We start from the raw sequence: 26,010 nt of genomic DNA on the forward strand, positions 1-26,010 counted from the left end.
TTTTACGCACCATAGCGCAATACTTTACATCCATGATAAGAATGAGCAGGTGGAACAGCTGCATTGGATCCGCTGGATCAAAATGAAGCTAAAACCACAACAGGTTGAGTGAATTTGAGAGATTCAACAGACGACCCAGTTTCTCAGTTGGGACCCTTGAAGATATCGGAAAATAATCTAAAGGTGTTTTAAGTAATTGAGTTAGAGTCTGGTAAATGTAGGTCATCATGCTGTGATTGTTCTGGGATAGCATACTTAAATGATAAAGTTCGTATTCTTTTTCTTCCTATGATCATGAACAACATGTACAATAATTTTGTCACATTTTTGCAACCTGCTAAAGATCTATCTCCCTCCACATCTATCTATCTATACATATATATATATATATATATATATGATTTTCTACATAAAAGCAGGACGCCAAACATTTCATTATGATAAGCATGTACACAAACAAGCTCAAGTCTGACATTTGTTTTGCAATTTCACACTGCAACCTTTCATATTTTCTTTATATTACAAGTGGAATTTTTTTGCCCAATACCTACTGGTCAATTTTCTCTTCTTGTTGCTTCCACAGACTCGGTATCAGTTTCCGCCAAGCAAATATAGCTCTCTATGAAACCCAGTGATATAATTCACTATATATGTGGGCTTCAGCTGCATTCATATCATTGTGTGCTCAGAAAGGCGATGAATGCGAGACTGCTCGTTAGTAAATTTACTGAGCTAAGTGATATTTTCTAGAACACCAAATACTTATTTTTTTTTAGACACATCAGTGATGTGTAAAACCATGAAAATACTTGTCATGAAAGCTGATGCAAGACTCATGCTATAAAATTCATAGCTTTGGAAAGGTATTAAATTCAAAATATGTTTGACAACACAACGCGTTTGCGGCATCTTTTTCTTTTGGCTGCTCCCTTCAGGGGTCTGTGCGAGGAATTGTCTCCCTCCATCTTACCCTATCCTCCGCATACTCTTCTTTCACATGTGCTAACTTCATGTGTTTGTAACATGCTGATGAATTTTTCAGTTTGGGGTAGAGGATTTCTGGAACGATTTATTACAATTACAAGTCCAAAAAAAAAAATGTTCAAAAATGATTGTGAGGTGCTGCAGGGATGAAGAATGACCGTGTTTCTCTCACGGCTATGATATTCCACAGATCTATCACTATCCATGTGAAGATTACATGTGTATGCATTGGATGTACATTTGTAAATAATAAGAATAATTTAAGCAGGACAAGGCAAATTTACACATTAAATGATATTAATCTATCTTGCGTAGTCAAAGAAAATAAATTCAAAGAAAAATAAATTCAGACATTTCTTTGTTTATTGAGAATTTTCCCTATTTATCATATACTCGCTGATTCTGTTCTTTGAAGTTGCATCCTGAGATCGGATCATTGCCAGAGAGACTAAAAGGGACAGCTTCCCTTCTTGTTTTCTTTTGTTGTCTTTTCCTTATTCTTTTCACCACAATGAAGATCAATCCTTCCACTGATGCAAATGGTAATGCCACTGAGCTCTGCAGAATCATCCCCTCAGCAGAATCCAACCTTTCTTCGGACCTCCTGAATCACCGGATGGGCCAGTTCTCGAGCTTTCCGGGTCCCGTTAGCCAGGACTCCTTCAAGGTGAGCCGGGTCCAACTTCAGTCTCTCAATCTCCCTACCGATGGGTGTTAATCTGTGGATCACAGCCTCCGCTACCAGCTTCTTATAGGCTCCAGTGTCCAATCCTCTGGCCTGCGAAACAGCCTGCTCTATGCTGATCCCGGCCACGGAAGAATGGATTGTCACGAGGTTGGAAACACCCGGCCGCAGCTCCGGATCAAAGGTGACCTCGGAGGTGAAGTCGGTGACGGCGCGACGGACCTTGAGAGCGATCTCGTCGGGAGAGTCAGTGAGGAAAATCGTGGCCATTGCCTGGGGGTCGGACTTAGACATTTTGGCTGAGGGGTCACGTAGCGATTTGACCTTTCGTGTAGAGCCTGTGGAAGAAATCAGGTTTACGATATTTTAGTTCGCGGCGATAACGAGAAAAAACATTTGAATTTACTGCAAAATGATGCGCAATTATGGATAATATTATGCTCAAAATGGCAGAACGGGTCAGTTGCTATTTTAAAACGGATTACAAAGCACGACCATGTGTTTCTTTGTAACCTGCAAATATGATCACTGTGTCCTTTAATAATTTATCATTACAGAAAATGAAATCCAGCATCAGTATTCAACATGAGGCCGAATGAAATGTGGATGAAAAGAAGCCTGAAAAGAACCTCGTGATGGTCACGCAACTTCTATTTCAGGACGTACATCAGAAAATCTACCCCGATTTCGTCACGTATGAGTAAATCAACACTTTTCCCCGTTTGAGTTCATGAGCAGAGTGTGGAAGTGTGGATTTATTTCCCTCTTGTATTTATCGGCCTGATCTTTCCATTGTCCGTACAAACCTCAACTCATTTTTCATCCCAAAACACCAGCCTAAATCTGTCCTGGGCACACCTACCAACTCCCACCAGCGAGATGTTTTTATTAAGAAAAACTGGTGAATGTCTGATTTGGGCTCAGACGGATGAAACTGAAGAAGAAATGCGCCCTGTGCTTTTGATCTCCTTGGCAGCTTACAAACATGCGCACACTTACAAAACCCCCATCCATGAAGTCATCATGAGGATGCCTCTCCGACCTATTATCACTCAATTACTTTCATAGAAGAGGAGGAAAGTATTTCTTTAATCACAGCCATACTGCACACATGACTGACTCCATATTGCGCTTTTATGATAGTGATGATCAAGGAAAACAAAACGTATGTATGCGTGGCTGTGCGTCAGAGAGCTGTCCTCTATATATGTTGACTGTCTATAAAAAAAAAGAGAGCATTACTTTAACAGAGAATCATTTCAAAACATAATTGTCAAAAAAATATGTGACTTCATTGGATAGCTCCAGGTGGGAGTGGGGGATGGGATCACTGTCTAACTTTCCAAACAAGACAAGCATGACCTAATAAAGGAGATTCCAGTGTTCAAGTGAAATCTAGGGCACCATTGAAGAGAATAGATGTTGTATGAGCACAAATTTGTTAGATCAATAATTTTAAAACAGACACACACTCAGACACATGCACGAATGTACCCACACTGGAATATTATGACAGCATCCTACTAGGATCAGGAACATGACGCAATAGGTGAAAAGGTGCTCAGTATAACTCACTGTGATTCAAAAATAAAAAATTTAAATAAATCCCTCTGCCCTGTGAGCTTGAAAAATTCATCACAATATCTAGTTGATCAAATTGTGACCCCTAGAGGAGACTGGAGTATTTCTCTCAGATTTTTGTTTACAGAACAGTTCAGTGGTTTGCAATAAGAGAAAAAAAAATAAAAACCAGACAATAAACAACAGCGACGGTTCTCTTCTATTCCTCCAATTTTGCCATCCAGTAATATCTTGTCACAATATATAATAGCAAGACTCCAAGGGTAACCTCCAGTCACTGTACCTCATTTTGTTCACCGGCTCGAGGCGGTATAACCCTCCTGATTCAGATCTTTTTTTTAATCTATATCACATACAGAAGACCATATATCATCAAAGATAGAATGATGATAGGAATCAGAAAGCTTTGAATGTAAGGATTTATGTTGAATATTGTTGTTTTACTTGAATAATAATGTGTTTCTTTAGCATTAATAGACATAATCCCTGCTTATGTTATCTTACTCAGTAATGCACAGGGCTCAGGGAACAAGTCTCCATAGTGGTTGTTGAAGATGCGGCTGAGGTCCTGAGCCAGCTCTAAATGCTGGACCTGATCCTCTCCGACGGGGACATGTGTGGATCTGACAAACAATGCCAAAAGACAATGTAAGCGATTGCATTGCTACATTGAGGAGAAACTTGAAATCACTTCAATGACATCCCGAACATGAAATAAATATAATGCTTGCCTATATATCAGGTACACCTAGAAAAAAGTGTCATAAAATCGTACTTTCTTTCATGAAAAATCATAGTTTTTACAAAGACATCTGGCGTGGTTGCTTTGATATGTATTCAGATCATTTTTCCCTTAATATAGAAACAAAGTGCTGATCTTGACAATGTGATTTTATTTTTACATTTATTAAATTAAGAAATAATGTGATAATCAAAGACAAAAAGATCAGAACAAATAAGCAACACATGAACTTCTTACTTGTAGAGCAGAATATCAGCAGCTTGAAGGATGGGATATGTGTAGAGACCAACACTGCCTTCGTTTTTTAGCTTGCTCTTCATCTGCAAGGATTAGGAGAGAATTAGTTGTTACAAAGACGGGGATAAAGACAAAAAAAAACAAAAAAACTCAAGAGGATAAGCTGCATATCATCTCCCCCCAGAAAGGATAGTTTTAATTTTACCACTCTTAGATTCCTACACAAACAAAAATGTGACATTTTTCCACAAGCATTGAGATCAATTCAACTGCTTTGTATGAGAAAAAAACAAACATGAAACAGACCTCTTACAAATGTGTGTGAGTCTTAGTGAAGTAAAAAATTATTCAAATGTTAGATATTCAGATGGTGTTTAAGAAATGCACATTCATAATTAAATAGTTGACAGTAAGTGTATATGCATGACAGTTGTATCCACCTAAATCAGGACTCATGGGGTTTTAGAGAAGGTCCATACTCCTGCACGAAGTGTCAACAGTAATTAAATGGACCTTTGATTTACTATAAAAAGGCATTTTAGTGTTAATATTTTAGGTTCTGCTAAAGGCTTTTAAGTAAATGCACAGTAAGATTGTACTCCTAGTGTACTAATAATAAGATACAGTTGTATTTCATCTTCTCTTATGAATATGGTGTAAAGAACAATTTCAAGTAATAAGACACAGCTGTTTCAAAATATTTGTCAATCATGTTACAAAAACTGGTGACATAATTGTCGATAGCTAAACAGATTACTCGAATTTTCCATGAAGACAGCTTTATTGTCAAACTAGTATAAATATTCCTCAGACAAGATAAAACAAATACATCGAAAGCAACTGAATTCATAGCTGAAATAACTCTTGACACGAAAACGCCAAATATCTTTTACTTTGTAATAAATACAACAAGGCCTCAACATAGAAATGTAATATTTATACACACACGCCATACACACACAAATGCATGTGCAGACACATGAACACACACTTATGATATGGTCATCCTCATGATCTACTAAGTGCTGACTAACTTTACATCAACGGGTGTGTTTTGGGTACAAATAAACAAATAAGTTACAACCTTCCACTGGGGCAGGTGGCGGAGGCGGGGCATGCTTGTCAGACAGCCGAGGATCCAGGAAAGCTCTGCATGTTCGGACACCTGCAGGGGGAGGATTGGGACGACATTACACAAAACTAACTCAACTAATGTACTCGATGTACTTAAATGGCAAAAACATCCACTGTTAAAAAGGAGAACGCAAAGTCATACTCAACATTTTAACACTTTCAGTTTTCTGGATATTGCTCCCGTACATTACATTATCAATACATGAAAAGCTAATTTCTGTGTCTCAGATATTTTCTTCAAGTAAATATTCCACATGTCCATATAAATGCATTTTTTCTCTCATAGTGGCAATACCGTAAGAATAATGGGGGGAAGCAATGTTAGCAGATAAACACAAAGGTGTAAGCAGAACAGCAGAGGTGGGAAATAAGGGCAACTCGCTAGCACCTCTTGGTGGCAGACAAAATAATAGTCTGAAATTAATTATACTTCAAAAAAAAATTGCAGCATTGTGATAACTTGGCTTACTTTATGCAGCAGTATTTGTGCACTACTTTTTTTAAGTTTGTGTTCTTTGTTTCACTTTTTAATTATTTTTTTTTTCATGGTAATATTTACTAAACATATTGGGTAAAGGAACCAGCACTTCAAATATGAACAGGGCATGAAATCAATACGAAATAAAACATGTATGCAAATACATACATATATATAAAGTAAAAGCCAAGATTTACACTCATTAAATAGAAATAAGCTGGGGTGTGTAGTCAGTGAGAATTCTCCGAAGTGTAAAAGCCACTGCGCAGCTGGAAAAACTCAGACAAAGTTTATTAGGTGTTAGTTTGAAGGTGGGAAATCAATGGGTGTGATATCCAAGAAGAAAACATCACATAATAATTTTATGCCAGTTAGTTTTAAAGGGAAGTGTGCCCTAAATGTCTTCTCTGTTGTAAAGAAATGTGGATTTTCTTGATAGTGAGACCAGTTTTAATGTTCATATAACACTAAAACTATTTGGGAAAAGAGGATAAAGACAAACAAACAAACAACCCAAAAAACACCAGTAAACTGAACATAGACTCTGTAGCACAAAGTATGGTTAGAACATTCAAGTTCCCCAGAAATACACAAGTCCTAAACACTGCAACTAGCAAAGTAAGAAAGCTCAGTGAGTGCATGGTCATTGGGGAAAGGTGATGTGACATTTATACGAAACATATGCTGAGGTGTGTGTGTGTGTGTGTGTATACATACACATACACACACCTCAGGGTATACATATAGATATATAGATATATATCTATATATATAAAATCTCACCCCCACAGGATTTAAACTTTCCCTTTTTTCCTATGTATGATATATTTACATTGTTTATCAGGAAGTTACCGGGTGTTATAGGTTTTAGTAAAGCACCATTCAAGCACAACATTTGCTTACCTAACACTAAGCCTTAAGTCAAAACTTGTAAAGGAGATTGATGTAGTACACTTGGGAGAGGGAAAATATTGTTTGTTAGTAGTTTTCAAATATTTTTCTCATGCTATCCTGAGATCACATAGTTTGTTTGAGAAAGTCAGTGATTCTGGAAGTATCTTTCTGCATCAGCAAATTTAAGTTGACTTCCAGACTTTGTTGCCCACTCCTCTTTAACCTCTGGGCAACATCGAAACAGCTTTGGACAACACGGTCAGAAACCTTCAGTCTAGCATGTCAAGGGCCGGTACTCATCACACACTCCAGAAACACTAGATATGGGACAGATGAAAATAATGGCACATAAATAGAAATATGGACTGAAGAACAATAAAAAAAAGACATTTACAGACTTGGAAAAGAACAAGTACTTCATTCTTGCAACAAGGTAAGAATGTAGTGCAAAGACAACTATGTACCAATAAGGGATTATACTGATAGAGACAATATTGTATAGAAGTGCTAACAATTTGATTACAAAGCAGACTAACTGTAGAACATTTTCTATTTCTAATTTTACAAAAAGTAGTGGGTATGGGGATAAGCAAATGAGTTCACTTATTCTTTGAAACCATTCAGAGAAGAAGTATATAAGGGAGTCAACTCACTGCCAAGTTTTGTGGCATGAAGCTGAACTGGTATAAAAATAGGACTGTGTGTAGCAGTGTGGTTGTGGATGCCTGTGTGTGTGTATGTGTGTGTGTGTGTGTGAGAGAGAGAGAGAGGCAGTGGGACTGAAATTACTATATCTTTACAGACACAAACCAGAAAGTCTACACTTAAAGAGGAGGAAAACGGGATTGCCTCTGTCATCATAGCAAATTTAAACCTAAACCAAGGCATTTTCTTAAGTTCTGTGATTGCTAGGTTGTCATCTTCTATCTTAATTCCTATGGCTGAAGCAAGCCTTTTTAATGATTTGTGTTTGTGTGTGTTTCAACAGCTTCTGTGAATCAGTGCAAGTATTGAGTAAGATAAGAATCAGAAGAAAACAAATACATGTCTTGAACCAGACCAGCATGTCAGCGGGCAAACATTATGGCAAGAAAATAAATAGATGTCTATAAGTCTTCACAAGGATATCCATGGTATGTGCTCACACATTCCATTAAGAAGTTAAATCGTTAAACAACCAAGGTAGCTGCACAGCCATGTGCTGCAGCGTTTGAAAGAGGACTTTATTTAAAACCCAGTTCATAAGAAAACAGAATTGGTTCCTGGCATGCATATTCACAAAATTCTTTGGAAACCACTGAATAATCCTCAAAATATCTACTTGGGCAGGGGATCAGGAATTTTACACATCGTTTTATTACCTCAATTAGATATGACAAGACACTTCACATTCAAAGTTTTCAAGTCATTAGTCAAGGAATGAATCTCTGACTGCAAAAACCATGTTGCACGGATTCATATAAACTAGCAAATGAACTGGTGTCTATTGCTAATAGCAATTTAATGTAAATCAATGAAAGTATTTGTTTAAAATGTATTTTAGGAATGAGCCTTTTGCCTGTTGGATCTTGGTCCATGGCAAACAAAAAGTTTCGATTTGCTATTTATAGAGTATGTAAAAAAATGTAAGTAAAGAAAGTACACCACCGACAACATTTTGTTCATTATTTTTGATGTGCAAATCTAACAAAGATTTTGGTGTCTGCACTAAAGCAACACTTACAAACATATTCATATTTTTGTAAAGTTATCATTCTCCTCAAATCAACACAACCTTAAGAGAAGGAAAATTAAAGGAATAGTTGCATAGTCTTATTATTACTGCAAATAGGTCGCAGCATGATCTGCAATCATCACGTTTTGGTTTACACATGCCAGATGCACTCTAAGTTTGGGAAATTTGGGGACTGCAGAGAGGCCATGCTAGAACCAACACCTTCTTCCTCTTAAGCTAAACCTTTGCAATTTTTATAGTGATGAGTTTTTATTGCTTTACTAAGATATGTATGGTGTCCCTGAAAAACCTTTTAGTTTCAAGGCAACATATGTTGCGCTGAAGCCTCCAAGTACTTTTCTTTATTTTTTCCCCCTTAATAGAAAAGTATTAGTCGGTCTTGTCAGCATTTCATGCTGCCTCCTATTCTTGATGGGTGGGAACACGGAAAACTGTCAATCATGTCTGAACAAGCAGTCCGGCGGTGTCACGTTTCATACTAATACAATATTTAAGCAGCTTAATAATTGAGTTGTTATAAATCAATCACCAGGGGAAGCAATTATTTTTTACTGCCCCCATTTATTGCTGCACTTTACAGTGTCTGATATGCTTATACTATACCATGAACAGTAATTCATAGATGGACATATGTTCAATGGTTTGTCATAAAATATATACACAGGTGCTTGTGACATCATCAATCTAAACATGTGAACAGCTAAGGCGAATATGCCTTTATCAAAGTAGCCTGTTGGTCCTATTGTACCCCTTGTTTTGTGACACACACCCACAAACAAATGGAAAAACTGAAAAAGTTATCTTCCACAACAGGTCTCTGTTTACATGGTTGAGTAATTATTAAATATTTTCGTGGACATCTTTATCATCCCAATGTTTAATACAAAATGTTTTCAGATGAACTGCTATCCCACTCATTTTAATCACATCAAAAAGAAAGTTCACATCCATAAATATGCACATCATTTTTTTCTCGGTTTGTTTTCCGAGAATCTCACAGGTATTCTACAGAGGTATGATCCCAAAAAAGTGACAAAAGGATGGCAATTTTTATTCAAGTCCACAGTGATTCTGAACAGTATTGTATTTGTTGACGGTTTAACTATGATATGCATTATGTATTAGCTGTGTAATCTTTTCCTTTCAGGTCTTCCCTCAAAGGTCACCACAGTGAATCATTTTCCTTCATCTAATCCTCTGCATCCTCTTTTCTCGTAATAACTAGCTTCATGTCCTCGTTCACAACATCCATATATCTCATCTCTGGTCTTCCTTTAGCCATCTTGACCAGCAGTTCCAAGCTCCCTCCTCTGTATGTGTCCAAAGTATGTCAGTCTGGCCTTGGACTTTATTTCCAAAACATCTAAACGTGCTGTCCCTCTGATGTACTCATCTATAATCTTTTCCACCCTTGACACTCCCATAGTAAACCTTAACATTTTAAACTTTTCTATCTCTAGCTTTGTCTGTACTTTGTGTCAATGTCACAGTATAAACAATACAAAGTCTCTGGTCTCTCCACCGTCTTCTACACCTTTCTTTTCATACACTTTCATACTCATACTCTTATCACATATCATACCCGACACTGTTGTCCACCTGTTCCAACTTGCTTGCTTGAGAAATAACAGATGCAGATGAATTGGAACTGAAACATCTATCTCAACAATTGTTCCACTCACAATAATCTAAGCCATAGCAATCAGATCATATTGACAAATCATGTTTTTTTAAAAGACAGATCTTGCAAATTTACAAAGTGCTCATTTTGGAAATAAAAAGCAGAAATTCAGTCACTCCACAACCCATCGATCTATCCAGTCATTCCAACCCACCTGGGATTGTTGGAATAGGATCGCACTCTCCGGGTCAATTCCACAGGCCAGCAGGCTAGCTGTCATGTCCAGTATGTTGTGCTTTAACTGCTTGGGGTCTTGAGGTAGAGTGATGGAGTGAAGGTCCACAATACTGTAGAGCACACAGGGGGAACATTTCTGTAGGGACACCCAGTTCTCCAAAGCACCCAAGAAGTTACCCAGATGTGGGACCCCAGTTGGCTGGATCCCTGAGAATATGCGACCAACTCCTGAAGGCTCCTACCGAAAGATGAAAATACACTCAGTTGACGTTTTCACAATATTTTTGCTGAAGTTTGTCGATATCCTTTGCCGTAGGCACCAAATGACTTATGGAATCAAGACAATCATGGCAAGCAGCAATATAACTTGTCTTAAGTCACAGTACTGATTCAATATCTCAGTTTTGGCCAAAAGAAAGTACTCAATAATTATTGATTGAGAAACTTTTCCTGTTTCAGAGGGAAGAATGGTCGTTCTGTAATATGTAAGGCAACATGAGGCGGGGATTACATTGTTTTCACAACTTTTAATTCAGTCACATTTTTGATTCCTTACACCCATTATGAAATATTGATAGAAAAAAATGACTTTTTTACATTTACTCACAATTATTCAACGATTTATAAATAAATAAAACAGAGCTTCAGAGAAAAGCAAACCTTCTGGCTTGATGCTCTGCTGAAAAGTTACATTGTGTTGGTTAACTAAGGGAACAAAGATGACAAGCAGAATGCCGTTGCATAATTTAAAGGAATCGAAGTTCTTTTGGATGATCTTCAACTGTGTCTGATGTTTTCAATACCTGACCTCCCCATACAAAGCTGCACAATGTCAACATTTCTGGGCAACATTCTCCAAAGCTTTTGCCAAAATAGGAAAGTGTATGTTGCCTGCCGGATACATGACAGAACTGAAGGGGTTTATATGCCTTTTTTCACCTCAAAAAGGCAGAAGTCAGTTTAATGACTCCAATAGGTTCATCAGGCCACTTGTCTACGGTACAATTCAAGCAAGTTTAGGAGCACATATTTATTTGAACAAATGGATCAAACAGTCTGAAAAAAGATATCCCTTAGGAGAGGAGAGGAGAGAGCAGAGCAAAGGGTGAGTGGAGAGAGTGAAGAGAAAAATTGAAAAGTGAGTTTCAAGTACCGACTAAATAAAGACGTTCGCAGACATTAAAGCCTGACATGTATTATGAACAAGTAAATAAATACTATTGCCAGCACTTCAGCTCTCCCAAATGAATAACCTTTCATTTCCCCACCAGGCTGACAGTTACATTAACTGTCTGTTTGAAAACTTCTAGGCTTCTATTAACACAAAAGATAACATTATAAAGGAAAGCAGAGCCCTGACAAAAGGATCAAATATACCAAAAAAAAAAAAACATACATAAAGCAAACAGCAAAGTAACTTGCTCTACTATTAGGCCAAGCATGGAAATGAGTCATTTCATTTGTATCCTTGGGAAATCATTGTGGTTCTCTTTTTGTGCAGAGCTCAGACTGGCCTTACCACTTCCAGCCTCAGCCCATCTGGCTTTGAGTGAGGCCTGGTGGAGGAGTCTTAACCACTGTTTCTGGAACTGCGTACCACAAGACATAATTAGATGGTAAGTAGAGCAGCACCTGTCAAGAGACATGAGACCCTACTGCTACCCAAAACCATGGCTTTCTTACCGATGCCTTTTCACAGCAAATTTGCTTTGATGGAGCGGTATCATATAAAAACGCTTTTTCATTTCGTTTTTGTCACGACGAACACGCTGTTTGCTTTGAAATAGGAAAAATGGGCCACATTCCATTTACAATTGTAAAATGAACTAAACCCTCTGTGAATTTGGTTGATTGATCTTTGTGTGCTTTGCAACTAGAAGGTGCTAGAGTATTAATAGGTGACGTCTAATGTATCAGAGGTTAAAATCTATGGTGAAATGGTGTTTTGTCTTCCACTGACAATTTGACTTCATATTATAATATGAAATGCATGGTCCTGGATGAAATAAGACAATTCTGAATAACATATTCTCTGCCAACCTATTGAAATGGTTTTTGTTCAATTTTCATGAATTAACTAATTTATTATCCATCCATTATCTACCGCTTATCCTTGACTTGGGGAGAAACGGATGCTGGAGCCTATCTCAGCTGTAATAGGGCAAGAGGTGGGGTACACCTTGGACTGGACGGCAGTCGATCACAGGCCACATTTCAAGAAAAAAAAAAAAACATTCACTCTCTAATTCACACATCTAGGCAATTTGGGTCTCCATCTAATCTTCTGCATGTTTTTGGACACACACTCAAAGAGGGGAACATGCAAACTCAATCCAGAAACATCCCCTGTGGGATTTGAACCAGGGTCCTTCTTACTGTGGAGGCAGAAATGTTAACTACTGCCTGACCACTTGTATAATTTAAAGATTGTAGACAGAAAAAAGTCTACTAATTATCCTGTTTCCTTCGGGTTCTCTGGTTTCCTCCCACAATCCAAAAACATGTGGCAGGTTAATTGGAAAATTATGAAAATGGCTCAGATGTGTGAATGAGAGAGTGAATGGTTGTCTGTCTCCATATGTGGCCCTGTGATTGACTGGTAGTCAGTCTAGAGTGTACGCTGTTCTCGTCCGATGGCAGTTGGGATAGGCTCCAGCATCTCCCGCAATCCCAAGTAGGATAAGCGGTAGATAATGGATTGATGGAAATTATATCCTATTACCAACCCCAAATCATACCACAGGTTATGTTAGTTTAAGTTCGACAGGAGCTGTGCTGTGATGGACACCTGGTCACTTCACTGCACATGCTAGGTTTTTAACTGTCTCAGTGTAATCAAATCTTAAAAAAATAAAAAATAAAAAAACTTAAAGGGAATATCCGCCTGTCACCGCAGTAAAGTTTGGAATAAAGAATGCTCATTTCAACAAATCATATTCAATCTGACAGACATGGTCAGTTTAACCCTTAAGAGGGTAAGAAATTGTTTGTAAGACCTGCTTGGTCTTTTAAACTCACAGCACTGAGGCATGTAAGTAAATAACAACTGCTCAGAGGCCACTTGGCTCCACAAAGCCTTAGTCTTCTGGCCTGACAGACATGGTTGCTGCTCAGGAAGAGAAAGATGGGAAGGAACTAGGTGCTTATGTCACAACCAAGGGGGTAATTGCAAAGAGCACCATCAACAGAGAGTCTCTTAAGAAGTGTCAGGACTGCTGGGTGTTGATGGGTCTCATGTCTGACTCATGTTTGCTCACCTCAGGGTGACAAGCAAAATGCATGTTCTTTCTCTACTCCCTCCCCTAATGGAAGCCATTGGCTAGTGTTGCACAGTAGCGTTTTGACTTGATCTAAACAGGCGTCAAATAAAATAAAAAGTCAATGTCACATTGAACAAGGCAATGACAATGAAGGCCCATCAGACTAAATCATAAAAAGTCTGAATGTAAGTCAAATTCAATCAAAGTTGTTAAGATATGTGCCAAAGAAATTCTTGAAAGAGAAGTAAGTTAGAAAAGGAAGTAAATCATGTAAGGCATGATGACAAAGGAAGCATATTTTTTTTTCAAATATACAGAAATTTATAATATATGAGTAAACATACAGCCCTGGAAATAATTGAGAGATCACAGTAAATATTTCAAAAATCTGCATCTCTACATATATGACAGTCATTTCATTCCAGGGTCTTGTAAATTCCAACACAAGTACACCTGTTTCTACCTAACAAAGAACGGATGTGGTGATTACCTGAACCAAAGCTTAACAGGGAAAAGTATAAAAACCACCGCATGTGATCACTATCCTCTTGCAATAGGACCAGCTGGACAGTTAAAAAAACAGTGCCAATGATACATCAAAAGTAACTGGGATAAAAAAATAAAAAATAAACTACTGACCATGCAAAAACAAATGAAATAAGGGTCTAATTCCGGCTTTATTGGCAGAGAGATACAGTGGGGTTCAGGTTGTTTCAATCCTTAAAATTTCTAAGGATGGTTCATAAGAACGAGGTCAAGCAGCAGACACTGGGAACAAAGCTACAGTCTGGCTGAAGCTGAAAACGAATCTCCATGGACCAGGATGACCACCACCTCGTTCGAATGTCACTCAGGGAACCAGAGGATTACAAAAAGGATGGAAAGTGACGAAATGGCATTTGAAACAGGTTCCTAGAGGCAGGGATCAGGTTTTCTTGATACATCGATTAGTCAGATCAGATTTCAGATCTGAAGATCTGAAATCTCACAAGGAATGCCACAGTCACCCAACAGCAATGTGAAAGACTGGTGGAGAGCATGAAGACACATTATGCATGAAAACTGTGACTGCAAATCAGTGTTATACCACCAAATATTAATTACTGAAAACTCCCAAAGATACTCCCAGCAGAAACTCTAGGTTTCCTAATGATCATATATATAGAGTTAACAGCCAGATCAAGTCTGGTGAACATCATCAGTAATGGAATTACAGCATTGTTTGGTGTTATTGCGTTAGATATAAAACATAGACATGGCAGTATAAACAAAACAACAATAGGGATGAAAAAGTGTAAATATGTCCTGCCTTCATCAAATTGCTAGGCTCAGTGCAAAGTCCAGTGCGAAAGTGAAATGTGCGGTAAATGCAAATACCTTAGTAGTACCGTGACTGGTCCCATTATTTGGAGCTGTGTTGTAAACACAGAATTTAGTACCAGTGTTTACATTTTCAAAATGTCTTATGGGGTGCAGCTGGGTGTATCGCTCCTTCTCAAAAAGTACAGATCTACAACACCCCTTAGAATTCTTTGTATTACTTGTCTGAAGTATAACTTATGTTCAAGTCCAGTATGCCGTGCCGTCTCAGTATCTCAAGCTACCTTCTCTACAATGTTACTTGTATGCAGTACTCCCTACATCCTCTGACTATATGTTTCCTTAGCTCCGTTTGCACCCGGTTCTAGACTGTCTTCAAGTCTCATATCAACCCTCCCTATTTTTCAATAAACATTTTTTAATGAGTTCCCCACTTCAAATTCCTTTGCTTTTGGGTAGATGCAAAACCCATAACAGATGGTCTAGTTATGGCCTCTATCGGAAGGAAAACACAAACAAGTGAAATGGCAATCTGCCAGCTGTGCATATAAAAACCAACAACTGGCCACCCCTGGGTGAGTTCTCTATACAAAATGGATATTATAGGAAAGAGAAAGGGGAAAAATGGGTGTTATTAAACAGCATGCAAATTCTACCCAAAAGTAAAATGTGATGGAAAACATGAACAATTTAGTACATAATAAGTTCAATAAATATGTTTTAGGGTATCAAACCCCTAACCCCTTTGCAGTCAAATATAATAACAATTGACATCATCTAGAACGCATGCAAACATCAAGGTTTTACAAAACCTTTTCACCTGTTGGTGAGAGGAATCTTACAGGAAACAGTATTGGTAAGTATTTCTCAGGTTACTTTAGTGTTGCCCCCCAAGGACAAAAACCCAGAGTAAGTGATAATTAATTTATTACCAGGAACTAAATGCATCCAATATTCATTCTATTTTGGAAGAAGTAGTAGTAATGGGTGGTGGTTCCTCTTTAAAAAGGGGGGATCTAAGGGCGTTTTCAAACAACATATAGATTAGACTCCTCAGCCACCTGGAAAGTTCTATTCATGGATGCTGGAGAGGGGGATGCATCGATTAGTCAAACCTCAGATTCAGGATGAGAAATGTAGTTTTAGTCCTGGTCCTGCAACAGTGAACCAGCTATACATCTTCAGCAATGTCCTTAAGGGTACACTGGAGTGTGCCCACCCACTACAAGCTCCCTTAAAGTCAGGGTGAGAAGCTCGGCTGAAAAGTGGGGCTGAATGTGGTGGTCAGCATCACTTTGGAAATCTCCAGCAAAGCCCAAGAAGGGGATTTAGATGTATGGTTCTAAACATTTCTCAGTGTTGCAGTTGTCTTCATGATGGGGTCATCTTTTTAATAGTTGTGCTGATAACATAATGGACACTTGCACTTATCTGTCCATCAAATACCTTCATTTTTATGGTAGTAATTTATAATGCTTCTATGTAGCAAATGAAAACTAACTGTGCTTCCTTCTGCCTGCTGGCATTACTTTAATTAGATTTTTGTATGCAGCGCTGTGATAACTTCTACTTTTCTGCAACCTCCATAAAGAATATTTGAATGAGTAAAAAACAGTGCGTGAAAAATGATGATGGAACCAGAAAGGTTTGATTCATCAGAACTGTTGCAACTATTGAAACTATTCCACAACACAGTTCCAGTGCAAATCAACTCTTTGCACTTAAATTTGGATACATTTGGATAGTATATAGTAGTTGATACACTTTAGTACCTGCTTTGGTGAGGCTCAAAGACAATGGAGCTGATACTAAAATGTGACATCCACACACTGCTCATCACTAATTGTCCAGAGAGCGTTGTCACTAAGTGTGGCACTTGACAAAAGAATCCAACCCACTTGTTTCACAAAAAAAGCCTCCATGAGAGCTAAATGCTAATATGGCTGCTGCTATGTCTTACTGACTGTTGCTTTTTCTTCTCTTCCTTTCTGTGCCAAACAAAAAGCAGCAGAACATGTTTCAACAACACCATGGCATTTATATCCTCTGTTGTTTGTGTGTTTAGTGTTATGTGTAAAATAACGTTATAGCAGTTTCACAACCCTGTGCTATTACCGCCTTCATTAAGGAAGTAAAATTAACGGAAAATCCTCCAGCCTTAGTCAAGGTGAGCCAAGTTGGGCAAGAACTATGTAGTAGAAAGCAGCTTATGGCAATAGTGTCAGAATGTCAGGTGTTTTTGAAAACCTTCTACTAACCCTGTCTATGAATGCTACACAAAAAACATTTTGATTACCTTTTTTTCAATACATACTATGAAAATACTGAAGAAGCCACTCATTTGAGAGGTGAATTGTTTGCAAGAAAAGAAACTAAGACCAGTATCCATGATAATCTTAAACAATGCTACACTGTAGCATATCTAGAATATCTGCAACATATCTGCATTTGAAAATAAAGAAATAAATAAAGATGTGCTTATTTTTGGGGATGCCTACCAACCCCAGCTAAAGAGCTGAAAAAATTAGAAAAGAACGGATAATCATGATTGAGGAAACAATAAGCAGATAAAATGTTGTATTTAAAATAGATCTATTTATAATAGATCGCTCTGGCTCTTGCATGTATAACTCAAACACAGTCACCAAACACCTATATTGTTGAGCGGATATATTCTAATTTATAACCATGCAAACAACGGAAATACTGTTTGATCATTAGATTCAAGCCGTTAATCACAAAGATTTTTTCACTGAATAGGTGTTACAGAAATAGCTATGCTCATAAAATTCATCCAGGATAATGTGCGAGAAACCCATTAAAATAAATATAAGACTGACCATTTTTATCATTTGGCAGTTTCCAGCATGTGCAAGCGTAAAATTCTTTACAAGTGTTATTAATCACGACCACTGTTTGAGCTAGAACTTGTAAAACAGGGCTCATACATCATGAGAGATCCTTGGAGCCCTTGAGTAACCCACTGACATCTCTCCCACCAAGGGGCTGATGAGTGGGTCTAATGGTCACTGCCATTTTACCACGCCAATTTCAACACATCTCTTAACCACCTCTGGAATTGCCACTCCTTGACCCGCTGCGAATTACCATCAGCTCTTTGTGAGACTGAGAGAAAATACTGGATCTTCCCAAAACGACATAACGATAAACTTACATACGGTGTATTTCCCCCTGCTGCCAACCAGCTCTTGGTGAGACACACAGAATCCAGTGTTCCTTTTCTGTCCTCAGCACTGCAGGTACCGTATTAACATCAGCATCATGCTGAAGCCTTCCTCCTCTACTCTGTATGTTGCTTCATTTCTGCTCTCTTTGGGACCTGCTAACTCAGGTAACCAACAGAGCTTAACCTTAGCGAGGTAATACTCAAGAGATGGAGATCGCCACATTAGCTCCCCCTTTCATGATACAACCCATAGTATGAATGCATCTATGCAGCTTGAAACAAGTATACATAACCACATAAAGGTGTCAAAGCAGACAGAAAAGAGGGGTGAATAGTAAGGGAATAACCAAAGTGAAAGAAGAAAGCGACAACTAGACAGAAAAAAAAAAAAGAAATACATAAGAATAAAGAGACTCTAGCTCAGTCTAGACTTGCACATTTTTTTTTGTTGTTTTTTTTTCTGTTTTTCCTTTCAGCGAGTGTGCTGGAGGGGAGCAAAGGGAAAGGCCCAAAAAAAGCATTTGATTAAATCTGTGGTTGACGTGTGGGACAGGTGAGATTGATGAGGTTCCTCTGAGCTTCACACTGTGCAGAGAGCTAGGGTACAGGAACAGAACGTTGCAGTGTGGCGGGCTAGGGCTCAGGGCCTGCTCACACGGTGGGGTCCCTGGGCTGATTAATGGGACTGGAGGCCCTTCAAAAACAGCACTCCCCGCACACTGCCCGACAGAGCTCCAAAAATAACCAGGCAGGGAGAACAGCCTCCAGCCCTTACTAGTTGTAGCTTCTAAAGGATCAACTCGAGACAGCCAATGAGATCACAAACAGGAGCAGAGGTGACTCTAGACAGGAAACTGTAATCGGGTTAATATAAAACTTGACATTTTATCACTTTTCTACACACTGTATGTAAAGCAACCGACAATGTCTTTTCAATTTTGACGTATTGTAATTGATTTAGTTATGCATGATGCTGTTGCATGGAATTCTTACAGAAAAAGAACATTTATGTTGTCCATGTTAAATAATACATCACAAAATCCCTCACTAATTCTTTACCTATGTTGCATTTAGGAAAGAGAAGTGCTACCCACTGTGCCACCTTGCCCCCATCCAGATGGAAAACACTGCATGATACGGCAAATGTCTGCTAAACATTGAAAACCATGTTTTAGGCTTGTCCCATGGGAGTTTAGGCCAAATTCCAACAAACAAGGGCTGACAAACAATCACATTCAACATACACACTTTATGAACATATAATTGTCACTGCACTAATCTGCACTGCCTTAACACTGTTCCATTTCGGATTTTTGTTTATCACTGCAGAGTAATTAAAGTTATTAAGAGGTATTTGTTTTTGTATTGCAAACTGATCTTTATTTTAGAACTGTGAGACCTTTTCTCAAAGTACTTTGCTGACAATGTGAGTCTGCACTCTTATGCTATCTAGAATTCTGTAAAGTATAAACCAGAAAGGTTTATAGGAGCTGGTTAAGCCAAGCCCCAATTTATTCATTTGTAACCCTTTTTCCCGCTTGTTGGATAAGCACATTAATGTCAGAACAACTTGTTTTCACACAGAGGGTGATGGTACTTAGAGGGAGTTTTACACAGTTTCATTAAGCCACTTCCTTCCCCTTCTGTGTTGACAATGGAGTGCGTTTTATTAACCTAACATGTAGGAAGGTAATGAGGGACAGGGGAGCTAAAACTAACTGTGAAAAACATAAAAGTCAAAACATACAAAAATATCCGCCCTTTGCCATATATTTTGTCAACATGCAGGAATGGTAGTTCCCCAAAGTTCTTATCTACCGCGCGGATCGAATAGGTTAGTGAGTTTCTCCTGCAAAACAAGGTTCTGCTGGCTGTATTGCAGCTCAAAGGCAAAATACCAGTTACTAAGTTTGTGTTTAATAGAATTTCAGATGCTTAGGAAGAGTCACAGCAAGAAGGAACCAAATGTATACTAATATGCAAAAACAATTTTTTTTTCTGTGAAATCCCATCATACTTGAGAAGGTATAACAATTGCGAATTATTTTAAAATTCCCTTGACTTGACTTGATATTCTGCAGCATATGATAGCAGGACATGCATGCAAAAATTTTTGAAAAAACTGAATATGATGGTAAATGGGATAGTTTTCACAAAACGGCATAATGCAGGAAGTCTGAGATAAAGCTGTGGCAGGGGAACAGTTGTGACGAAGAAAATTACGCAGAGGGAACTACTAAGAATTAAAAGGCATTTCTGACAGCTGAAAATAAATAGGCCAGTTAATGATCATCCTCAAAGGGGAGGCCATGTTTTCTCTGCTCTTGTCGGAATGTAACATGTGGTGAGGGAGCTGCTTAAATGGTTTTAGCTGACAAGAAAGTAAGTGATTTTAGAGCTAAGGAAAAGATGCAGATTGGAAGTCTTTCTCTTTCCTGGAGCACAGGGCTGACATAAATTATGTGATTAAATAACATTACCATAAGCATTAGGCAGTTGGACAAGGAGACTTTACTTGTATAGCTGACACGAGGCTGTGTACATTTACAGAGGGTGCATATGTGACAATTTTAAAAGAATATTATGAATTACTTTGCTACGTAATCTGGTATGTTTCTTGAAAAGAAAAGGGAAGTTCGAATATTTTTGCATTTTTTCTATAATTTCTTAAGTCATCATATCACAAGGTAGCCCAATAGTGACTCATACAGAAGTACATGGCCACAGATGAGTCTTATTATGTTAATATATTGTCCTTATCACGGCCAATTTACTGTTTTCTATTTTTAATTAGTTCTTTTCAGGAATAAGTTTGAAGTAGGTGATAAGGAGCTGGAGAAATGCAGAAAACTGCTGTCTGGAAGCAGGGCTTGAGTCTGATGATAATCAAATTTTCTCACCATATGTGACAATGCTCAAAGTTATCACTGCAATTCAAATTCATTTTAGTTGTGAAAAAGTAGCAGACAGCAGATGAGACGGTGGCATTTGCATCTGGCTAAAGCTCTTTTGTTGACATTTTGTTGCATGACTATGTAACTTAGTACGGTTGGCCCAAACAAGACATCTCTTCAGAAGAAATAATGTTCTTCAATTATGGTATCTTGTATGTGTACAAACAGAGGTTGGTAAGAATTAGCTAAAGCAAACAGACGTCAATTGAAGTGTCAAAAGTGATATTAGAAATACTGCAGAGTAAAACTGCTCTATAATGTCCTGGTTTGTTATTTCCAAAAGTCCAAATGTTGATTTCTAGCTATCAATGAGCGTTGAAATTGTGGATTAAAACTAGTATAGAATACCATATATAGATACCATATATATATAGAATTAGTTGCTACATGAAGAAAACATGAAGTTGTTTTCGCATTGACCAGCACAAAACCAACTCTTGGTTGCGATTATGAAAAGAGGATTATTGGTGAATTATTTCACAAAAGTATTTCTGCTACTGATATTTTGATTGCACAGCAACTGAGGGAACCAAATCAATAGCCAATCATAGTGCGAGTATGTGTGTTTGTGTGTGAATGTAGGGCTGCGATAATTATCATGTTAACTTTTTTCACTTTAACCTGTTAAAGAATTACTCTATTACACGACTCATCACCCTGCTTCCTCCAGAGGCTAATACTACCGCTGTCGAACACTCAAGCTGGGAATCAAGAAGAAAAAGAATAAGCAATTAAATGGACAATTCTACTTTATGAAATGAATAGACAGCTCTTTGAAAAGGAATAAAGTTTTAAGCACACTTTGTGAAGCTGGCTTGAATAATTACTTCAGTAATTCATCATTAATGTTTCACCTAAGAGCAAAGAAGCCCGGTGTTGTGACAGAGGGAAGAGAGCTCCATCAGCTGAGTTTAATACAGTTTGGTGCAAGATGTGGGTCGTCAGATGACTTGGTCAACAGGGTTTTAATGAAGACTTGGCCCGGTGAAAGGAAAAGCACGACTCTTGCCAGGCTCAAGACTGCCACTGGAATCAATCCCAGGTTTAAGGATTTAAAATGCTTGCCTTAATCTGACAGGGCTGAAGCGTGGATATCTCTCAACGACCCGCTGAAAGAGGAAAGAAAGCCCAGAATCTGTGCTCTGACACAGCAGAGGAGGTGCCAAGAAAGAGGAGGGGGATGCCATTCTTCTTCCTTGCATCTCTTATTTCAGAGAATGAGGCAGAATCCATTTAAATTCAACTGAATTGCGACAAATCACATTCCAAAGTTGACATGAACACGCGTTCATGCAGTGGGGATGAAAAAGAAAAAACTCACACCCTCAACAAGAGCTTATTCCTCACAAATATCTTTCAGGACCTGACACAACTTTTCTTACCTTTAGGCCTAATTATTAAGGAAAAAGGAGCTGCTCTCTTTTCTAGCAATTTGGAAAGACTGGTGTGCCTCAGCAGCTGGCTCAACATAAAGGAATAGTAATTTGTGTCTAAACAGATTAGAATGTTGTTAAAGATTCAAATTTTCTCAAGGGTTGCAAAATACAACATTTCACTGAATTATAGAGCGCAATCTAGATGATAAGGTGGATATTCTGTAAGTTACTTATTAAGCTATTTTAGTTGTGTTAAATGGACAATTAACAGTATTAATTACAAGTTCCAATATATACATTTGGTCATAAATTGTGATCAGTTGTTCTTCTAAATCAAGGGTATTTACAAATACAATGTGCCTAAAAAAAATAACAGAGGAGCACAAGGATTATTCAGCTAAATCCCTCACAATTTTCGGTCATTGGGCAGCAGGTTAAAGCAAACCACATTTGTTGTTTGCAGAGGGCAGAGATGAAGTTGTGGTCAATTATTTGATATTGTTCTAGATCTTAAGCATGACCATGGCTACACTACATTGAGCCAAACTGCTACAAAGCCTAAACAAAATGAACTCCCTATTCACGAATCAAAACTAAAGATGAGGGTATTTTGGATGAATGCGGAAGCCTCCATGCAGCATATCCAGAGAAATACCACATACCACATAATAACACATATTTCTTGATAACACAGCACAACAAGCGGCAGGGTATGTCAGCTACAGTAATAACAAACAGTAACATCGAAGGGCACACAACAACACAGGTTAGCTCGCCACTGCAACAGAGATGACATTATCAGTATGCAGGACACCTGTTTGGATCCAATGAGTAACCAAACAAAACTACCAGGCATGAAAGAGGTAGCTGAAATCCACCATTCAAAGAATGGATTAGCTATATTCGCGAAGCCCCAGCAGGACATCAGAGGCATTTATAATAACAGCTATGAAACAAACCTAGAGATTATCACTATCTGCATGCCAGAGATTTCATCACCTCTCTGTATAAGCCACATGCCAACCAATTGCAGACGGAAGGATAATAGAAGATCATAGACTTTAGATTTCATTACACAATGTCGGGCCATAACTCCACAGTGATGGTAATTCATTAAAAAGCTGGATATTGGAGTTCAAATTACTTTTTCCCCTCATATTTTTTCCCTTTGGAGGCTAAAAATCTTAAAATGGAAGGAGGAGAATGAGCACCACACATGTCTCCAGTGGACCTTATACTCTATGCTGATTTGAAAAAAGATCTTTTTCAGGCTTTTGGGGTTTTCTGTAAAGAGAAAATCTGCTGATACCCTGCCATGTCAACAACTTTTATAATCATTGTTCATTTTTGTGATTGAAAATTCTGTATTCATTCCCACTAATCCACCCATCATCTGCAGCTTATCCTGCACTCAGGGTCGCAGGGGATGCCTAACCCAGCTGTCATCGGGCGAGAAACGGGGTACACCGTACATTTTGCAATTGATATGCATTTTAATTGAGTTGCATTTGTACATTAAACTGAACTAATTTGTACATTAAACTGAACCTGAGCCAAGCCATTGGTTCAGGTATATAGATGAAAACATGGGGCATTCACCACTCACTTCAACACGATGGACACCCACATCAAATTTACAAGGGAGGATGTCACTGCTGACCAACTCCCCTTTTTGGACTGTCGCGCTCCCATCCAACAGGACACTAGCCTGGGCATCAAGGTTTACAGGAAACCAACACACACCAACCAGTATCTACTTTTCAACTCACACCACCCCCTTGGGCACAAACTGGGGGTAATAAGAACTCGACACCACCGGTTCAAGAACATCCCATCAACCGTCGAAGGAAGCAAGACTGAGGTACAACACATTAGGAAAGCTTTGAGATCCTGTGGCTGCCCTAATTAGGCCTTCGCCAAATCAGAAACAATACGACGCAGGAACGTAGAACCGGAGGAGGATAACCAGAAACAAAATAACATCGTCATATCGTATGTTGCAGGTGTTTCTGAGAAACTCCGAAGAGTGTTCAATAAACACCATATACCCTACAAAACTCTGGGGCAAAAACTGGCGTGCCCAAAAGACAAAACACTCAGGCACAAGTGTATGCTTGGAGTGTATGCTGTCACTTGCACTGAGGATTGGGATGACGTCTACATTGGAGAGACCAAACAACCTCTGAACAAACAGATGGCCAAACACCGGAGAGCCACCACTTCAGGACAAGACATCTGAAGGACAAGGACCATTCTTTTAAAGACAGCAATGTCCGTATTCTGTCCAGAGAAGAGAGATGGTTTGAGAGACGAGTCAAATAAGCCATCTTTGTCAAAACAGAAAACACAGAGGAGGGGGCCTCAGACACAACCTTTCACAAACATATCACGCCGAACTACCAAGACAGATTTGCACACACGGACCAGGCCCATCTGCAGCCTCCAAACATCTTCAAATGAAGAAATTCAAGTTCAGTTGCCACAACAAGAAGATTTTGGCAAGAATTTGCACATTACCCACCTCGAATTTTGACATATATGGGTAATTGAAGAATATTAGACAAGTCAGGCTGTTGAATTCAACTTCAGAATGTACAGTGCATACATGTAAAGAGTATGTGAAAATTATGTTTGTCATGGATCGTAACTAGTTTATTAGAATATTTTCTTTTAATATCGCTATGCTGCCCGACCCACGAAATCACTGTGAAGGTTCGTCCTCATGTCAATAACAAATAATTAATTGATCCCAGAGGAAAATGAGTGGTCTCAGGTGATAACAAGATTAGCAGGAACAAATGAATAAAGTCAGTTAAATAAAAATAAAATAGAAGAGGTGTCAAGATTTAGGATAAATGAATCAGAGTGAGAAAAGAAGGCACACGACTTTTTTTTTTTTTTTTTTTTTTTTACTGTTACAAGATCTCTGGTAGCCAGAATCCCACCTAGAATAAACCAGAATAAGCCATTGATACCCTGGACATTCAACATGCCTGAGTCTGCCGTGCAAAAGCATAACCACAGATTTCACTGCCGAAGGTGAACTTTCACTGGCGAGAACTCGATCGCCAAGAACACGAATACAGAGTACTGCAGGGTGAGACAGAATGTTTCTATAGGGACGATTTTTAGTGTAGTACTTACCTTATTATTCTCACATGTTTCCGCGCAGAGTGATCTTTTCAGACAAGTGAACCTCCTGGTAATTTTGAACAGATCTTTTAACTTCCAAGGAACCGGGAGCGCCATCTTTGAATGAGAGACAACACTACGGCGGCTCTGAAGGACCAAAAAGCATTTTCTGACGGCAATGGCAAGGGATATTTGTTAATAAAATGAATATTATGTATATATATATATATAACATATATTATCAATACAATTAATATTATATATATATAACATACATTGTTAATAATACATATATACATACAAATTCAAACACACACACACACACACACACACACACACACACACATACACATACACATACACACACACACATACACACACACACACACACACACACACACACACACATACACACACACACACAAACACATACACACACACACACACACACAC

At 38.4% G+C, this 26,010-nt stretch overlaps 1 protein-coding gene across 1 annotated transcript; it reads right to left on the reverse strand.

The window, feature by feature from the left end:
- wars2 (tryptophanyl tRNA synthetase 2, mitochondrial) lies at nt 1-25,693 on the reverse strand. Its single transcript, XM_086144569.1, has 6 exons — nt 25,570-25,693; nt 10,306-10,566; nt 5,314-5,394; nt 4,230-4,312; nt 3,755-3,873; nt 1-2,007 (listed from the first exon to the last, which is right to left on the reverse strand). The coding sequence occupies exons 1-6, from the start codon at nt 25,672-25,674 to the stop codon at nt 1,559-1,561; spliced, it is 1,098 nt and encodes a 365-aa protein (XP_086000695.1). The 5' UTR covers nt 25,675-25,693; the 3' UTR covers nt 1-1,558.
- Between the last annotated feature and the right edge of the window lie 317 nt (nt 25,694-26,010).

The sequence above is a fragment of the Fistularia commersonii genome, chromosome 4 (genome assembly GCF_037954325.1).
Source record: "Fistularia commersonii isolate RoL2024-O1a breed Wild chromosome 4, RoL_Fcom_v1.0, whole genome shotgun sequence".
NCBI lineage: Eukaryota > Metazoa > Chordata > Actinopteri > Syngnathiformes > Fistulariidae > Fistularia > Fistularia commersonii.

Coding starts and splice junctions, on each gene's coding strand:
- wars2 (XM_086144569.1), bottom strand. CDS start 25,674: ATGGCGCTCCCGGTTCCTTGGAAGTTAAAAGATCTGTTCAAAATTACC. Junction 10,567..25,569: donor AAACATGTGAGAATAATAAG/GTAAGTACTACA, acceptor ATCTTTCGGTAG/GAGCCTTCAGGAGTTGGTCG. Junction 5,395..10,305: donor TCCTATTCCAACAATCCCAG/GTGGGTTGGAAT, acceptor CTCCCCCTGCAG/GTGTCCGAACATGCAGAGCT.